This window comes from Wolffia australiana, chromosome 11, assembly GCF_029677425.1.
Source record: "Wolffia australiana isolate 7733 chromosome 11, ASM2967742v1".
NCBI lineage: Eukaryota > Viridiplantae > Streptophyta > Magnoliopsida > Alismatales > Araceae > Wolffia > Wolffia australiana.
Window position 1 is genome coordinate 11,224,960 of NC_135845.1, and position 6,487 is coordinate 11,231,446.

At 38.9% G+C, this 6,487-nt stretch overlaps 1 protein-coding gene across 1 annotated transcript; it reads left to right on the forward strand.

The window, feature by feature from the left end:
• Window positions 1–3,085: 3,085 nt before the first annotated feature.
• On the forward strand, window positions 3,086–4,740 carry LOC144709412 (UDP-glucose flavonoid 3-O-glucosyltransferase 7-like). Its single transcript, XM_078582964.1, has one exon. It carries the CDS (start codon window positions 3,282–3,284, stop codon window positions 4,656–4,658), a length of 1,377 nt encoding a protein of 458 aa, XP_078439090.1. The 5' UTR covers window positions 3,086–3,281; the 3' UTR covers window positions 4,659–4,740.
• The last annotated feature ends 1,747 nt before the right edge of the window (window positions 4,741–6,487 follow it).

Below are 6,487 nucleotides of genomic sequence, written 5' to 3' on the forward strand. Positions count from 1 at the left end.
AATTTTCATATGCATACATTTTATTATCTTAATTTACATCCAATTGATGGATCATGATTTTTATTACTACGTATATTCATAGAATAAAATGTTTTTCTTACTTTTCAAAATACCTCTTAATTGTTATCTTACTCACTCTAATCCCCTGAAATAATCATATGTATACACTAAATATAATTTTCTTCTTACTTGTCAAAATATATGTTAAGCAAAAAAATTTTAACTCTATTCCCCCTCAAATAACTATAATTTCTCAATACCTTACTTTCATATTGATAACAAGAAAATTTCAATATAAATGGCATGCATATTAGATCACTTTATGCATCAAAATGACTTTATTTTCAATTTATCATAATCCAAATATAATAAAATATATTTTAGAGTGGATTTATGGTATTTTATACAGATTTTACTGAATTTAGTTTCATTAAAGGTATTTTTTAAGCCAGAAAATATTTATCTGGAAGTGGTGAATGAGCTGATTAATTTTAATGAATGTTTTCATAATTTTTTCAAACTTTTTTCCTCATTAATTCATAACAAGAATAATTTTATAGGTCAAAAAATGTATGCTGAGATTTAAAAATTATTTCATATACATTTTGGGGTCAAGAGTCACTCAGTACATGTCACTATGGCTTGGGCTAAATTTAAACCAATGACTGGCACAGTCGATCGTTGGAGAATGAATTATTACTGCATTTTGATTCCAATAATGATTCCTAATGATTCCCATATCACCTTTTTTTCATCCACAGGACACGTGGGGCACAATCTATAATGTCAATATTTTTAATATTAAATTTGATCATTTTGTTGAGTATGGATAAAAAAATTACCTCTTTGGCAATGAATGTGAAGGCACGAGTTTCTAGAATATTTAAAATTTAATAGTGTATATGGATTGGCGGAAACAGAGTGTCCCCTAATGCTGAAACCCACACGGCCACACCAATGGCTTTTGATTTTTATTTAGAACGTTTTTTTTACCATATTGCTCTCGTGGCCTCATGTGATTGGTATAGGTGGAACCGTGTGTCATTGAAATCAGGGCTCCCAAAAGTTTCAACATATTATTTAATCCTTGCACTGTATCCATCCATTTGGTTAGAATATAAAAAAATGGTGGAATTAGAGAGAAAAACACTGCCTTGTTGGCAGGGAAGAACACAACAGCTGTTTCAGTCCAAGTTTTCTTGCATTTTGGAATTCATTTTTAATTTGCTTGTTGATATCTTGATTTCCTTCTTGATTGTTTCCAAATTACCAGGGCATGGCCAGCTTAAACATAACCTTGGAGGATTCTTGTGGATTGAAAGAACTTTTTTTCTTTCAAAATCATGATTCAAAATCTTAAGTACAGTATCTCGTGCTTCTCATCTAACTCTACATCTTAGATGCATAGATCCACTTCAAATTAACCTGAAAGTTCAATTTCACCTTATTTTTCTCTCTTGAAGTATTTCACAATTTTATTTTTCTGGATTTATAATTTTACTATTCTACAATTCACACTCCACATCCGGCCGCTCTCTCCTTTAAATTTTACCAAATAAATTCATCCTTATTTGCCTTCAACTTGAATTTCTATTTTCTTATTTAGAGTTATGTCCAAAGTTCAATATAATCCTGTTCTGTTACGCAATTTAAGCGTGGGCATAAATTTCAGTTCCAAGTTTTATGAACGAAAATCAAGATCCTTAAAGTTCCAATGATTTCTGATAATTCTTTAGAAAAAATCATGTAGGCATATCTTTACTTCCCTATTTCCTTTAACATCTTTGATCAAAAGATAAATTCAGAATTTTGTGGAAAACTGCCTCCCTGTGAATCAACCTCTTTCTTATCATCTGTGGATTTGCATGCATAAACGTAAATAACCGGATTAATTCACTTTAATTATATTCATTTTTAGGCTTATCATCTGTGGATTTGGTCCTTCCTTTACGCAAAGTGAGGAGATTCCAAATTTGTTGTAGAAATTTAATTAATCTCAACTAGTATGTATAGTTTACACGAAAATGAAGTTCATCACCAGCCACTCTTTGATAACTTTAATCTGCATCTATCTAAATTGAAAAAATAACGCATCTGATTAAAATTGGATATCAAATGAAAGTCTATGAAAGACAAAACCAGAGAAGAAACGTTTGTCTTTATCCGCCACCTTCTCTGGGCAAGAAGTCAATCCTCTCACTCATTCTGGTACGATGGTTTCGCTCCATCAGGTAGATAATCAGCCTGACCCACATGTTCAGTTTATCAATAAATACCACCGCAATAATGGCGAAAGGAATCGCGAACGATGTGGGTGTAGATGCCTTACCGGAAACTCTTTTGAGTGTAGATACCTTCCTACACATAGTAGAGAAATTCTGGCCTCAATAACGCTACCAAATGTACAAAAGAACGGTAGGTATTATTCGTGGACAAGCTATGCGTGTTGTCATGGACAAATACAAACCCTTCTAGCGGAAAAATGATATGTGATTTCTCCACATAAAAACGAGCCAAGAACACTCATCACGGTAAGTATTTTTTGATGAAATTTTTTACCAAATAATGTTTTAGATTAAGTATGGTCCCCTTTATTATTGAGGACACTCAAAGTTAACATCAAATATAATCTCACTGCTCCTATTAAAGAATAACAGCCACTATTAACGATCGAAAGGCTAATGGCCCAACTCTCCCGTCACCAAGAATTACTATCAAACTTCAAAGCACTCTTGCAGGTCCACAGTCGGTTCAGCCAATCAATAAATAACACCGCGACGATGTCAGAAAGGATCCCCAATGATGTGAGCGGACGCGCAAGACATTACACCTATCTTATCACCATGTTTTAAGTGAAACACATTAAGTTTCTAGCACAATATCACCGCGGTAAAGTTAGTCCCTATTTCTTCTACAATTAAATACAGCAAAGGTCGGCCACAATAACGGTGCCTAATTCGCTACGTCACGAGGAGATGTAGGTACAATTTGTGGACGAGCTCACGAGCTATCAAGGTTTCCCCACCAACCTTTATCCCCAAAGGAGCGAGCTATATTACAAGTCATCTGAAACGAAATAAATAAGAAAGAGAGAAAGAGACAGAAAGAGAGGAAGAGAGAAAGAGAGAACGAGGGGAAGAGAGGAAGAGAGGAAGAGAGAGAGAGAGAGAGAGAGAGAGGAAGAGAGACAGAGAGGAAGAGAGGAAGAGCGGAAGAGAGAAGGAGAGAAGGAGAGAAAGAGAGGAAGAGAGGAAGAGAGAAAGAGAGAAAGAGAGCAAGAGATGGGGACGGAAGCGCAGCAGCTAAGGGTGTTCGTCTTCCCACTGATGACACCAGGCCACCTCCAACCCGCTGTGGACATAGCAAAGCTACTCGCCACAGAAGGAGTCATCACCTACATCGTCACCACCCCAGCGCACGTCCCCCGAATAGAAGCGTCGATCCAACGCCTACCCGGCGCGCGCGTGGAAACCCTCCTCGTTGAATGGCCGTCTCTCTCTCACGGCATGCCCGAAGACTTAACCTCCGTCACATCTGCCGACATGCACATGGACTTCATCTTGAGCACCATCGCCCTTCGCCCTTCCTTCGAGCTTCTCGTCAAGCAACACCGCCCAAACGCGATAATCAGCGACTTCTTCTACCCCTGGACGGTTGACGTCGCAGAAGAGAACGCCATCCCTCGGCTGATGTTCCTGGGGACGAGCTTCTTCTCCCACTGCGTCGACGAAGAGCTGAATTCCGTCGTCGCGGACGGCGATCGCGTCGTCCTGGAGAGACTCCCGCACAGGATAGCGTTCGACGCGGCTCATATCCCTGATCCCGGCCAGATGAGGCCGGATTTCGGTAAGTTGTTTGGTTGGATAATGCAGGCCCAGGAGAAGAGCTACGGAGTGGTGGTGAATAGCTTCTACGCGCTGGAGAGAGAGTACGCGGACTATTATAGAGAGAGCCTGGGGAAGAAAGCCTGGCATATTGGCCCGGTGTTTCTCCGCGACGAGCCTGTTACCGATAAAAGCGACTTGAAAGGCTTGTTCCAGTGGCTTGACGCTAAGCCGGCGAGGTCCGTCTTGTACGTCTGCTTCGGGAGCTTGTCTCGCTTCACGGAGGCTCAGCAAAGGGAGTTAGCTCTTGGGCTGGAGAGCTCCGGCCATCCTTTTATCTGGGTGGCAAGGAAAGAAGGAGAGCGGCTTTCGGAGTCTGGGAATGGTCTGATTATCAGCGGATGGGCGCCGCAGCTTCTCGTACTTAACCATTCTTCAGTAGGAGGGTTTCTGACGCACTGTGGATGGAACTCTTGCTTAGAGAGCGTGGTGGCGGGGGTGCCAATGTTGACTTGGCCCATGTTTGCTGATCAGTTCTTCAACGAGAAGCTGGTCGTGGAGGTGTTGAAAGTTGGGGTGGATATCGGCGTTAAGAAGTACTCTCTCAGAGAAGATGAGAGGGAGGAGGTGAAGGCGGAGGATATATCTGCAGCTATTGGGCGGCTTATGGGGGAGAGTGTGGAAGCTGAGGAGATGAGGAAAAGAGCGAGGGAGCTGAGAGAGGCGGCCAGGAGGGCTGTTGAAGAAGGAGGGTCTTCTCGCAAGGACTTGGCCCGGATGATACAGGATCTAGCTATTAAGAAGCATGAGGGGAAGGGTAATATTCCAGTTTAAGCTCCTTTTTCAATGAGGTCAGACTTTAGAGTGTAGTCTCTCTTCTCTTTGCGCTTATTAAATATATCCTTATTGTCCAACTTATCTTATTACATCAATATTTTAATTATTATGTATTATCCTTACATCACACATCTTAAATATTATCTTCTCTCTTGCTTGCCTACCACCAACAAGTAAAAAAAATGCTCCTGATTTCACCCAGTTTTGGCCTGATCCTGGCCCACCACAATCGTTTGACGCTTGTTTCTCTTTGCTTAAAGGGCACACCTTGTTGTTCGCCATATCAATGCATTCCCTCTTTGTATCAATGGCATGTGTTCATGTGTTACTACCAATATTTTAAAATATGTGTGCAAAAATTCAAACAAATAAAGCCATGACATTGTGACACAGATTGAGGCACTACCTTAATGTGATTTTTCCATTCTCTACCAACAGCATGACATCACATAATCACACCAAATTTTTTTAATTTTTAACAATAAAGTAATTAATAAATTCACGGTTTTCTCATTCTCAATGATCATGTTTGTTGTCATTTTAATCCCAACCTTTTTCTACGGGTCCACATCATCCTACCTACTAATGATTTTCTCTGTGATGAAAATCATCAGTTAATCATTTTTTATCATTGGATCGTGATGTGTGCTACCATAATGGCATATTTATGTAACGATGATGTGGGATAATCATTGTAGAGAGCAATAATCTGGTGTCATTCAATCAAATTGAGTGGCGACACATTCTAGATCGTGAAAGAAGACCATTAAAATCTTAAATAAATTATTTCATAAAACTAAATATTCGAAGGCATGAAAAAATTATTTACCAAAATATAACATCTAACCATTGAAAACATATGGATTCTGACTCCAAAAAAAAACATTTCTTTTAATAATATGATGCTGTAAAAATCATTTGACTACGAATAAAATGACAATACTGCTTCTAAAAGTATAATTTGCCATTTTTTTGCTCAATAACATGCATTTGTAAATATTTTGAGGTGTAAAAGATAAGTATTTCATAATATTGACGTATTATTTTATAGTATGAACCTGCCTGCCTTTTTGGGCAGTCTACCTCGCCGTTATCGATGTTAGACACTACAAGATTCTTGCATATCTGGATGTAGCTTGCCTTGTTCTGAGGTGAAACGGAGATAGCTTTTATAAGTGTACAAACTCAAAGCACTGCCTTCCCAAGGGATGAACAGCAGAAAAATTGGAGGTTTTAAAAATTAGACGTGTTGATAAAATAGAAAGCTCTTGGCAAAAATCATCCCATGCTAGTGAGAAACAGACGAAATAGATTGAGAAGATGTTGACAAAAATCAAAGAGGGGATAAGAAGTAAATAATATCACAATGGGAAGATAAAATGGTGTGCGACAGAGATGGAAGCGGATATGCACTGATATGTAACGGAGTTGGAGATAATAGAACGGGTGATACTGTAAACCTAGGCTACCAGGGATGATAACCTGGGCTACCAGGAAAAGGAAGAAGACGTGAGTTAGAAAAATACCACACCAACCTCCTCGTCATGTGCCCAATGGGCTGAGTGGTACTTTTTCTTGGCATGTCTTGATCTGAACGTTACTCCTTCAATCCTTCACTTTTAGAGTACAAGAAGAGACCCAAACAATATTTTGAATGAGGCATTTAGAGTAATCGCAATATTCCAAGTTTCTCTCTCCTCTGATTTTCTTTCTTCCTTAATTTATGTGTCGGATTGCCAGCGTAAACACATATCTACGATTTTAAAAGCCAACATATTTTTAAAAATAGGTCTGATAAATTAAAATTAATATTTTCTGGCTTATTA

What these genes read in the sequence shown, in the direction of transcription:
- LOC144709412 (XM_078582964.1), top strand. Translation starts at nt 3,282, where the DNA reads ATGGGGACGGAAGCGCAGCAGCTAAGGGTGTTCGTCTTCCCACTGATG.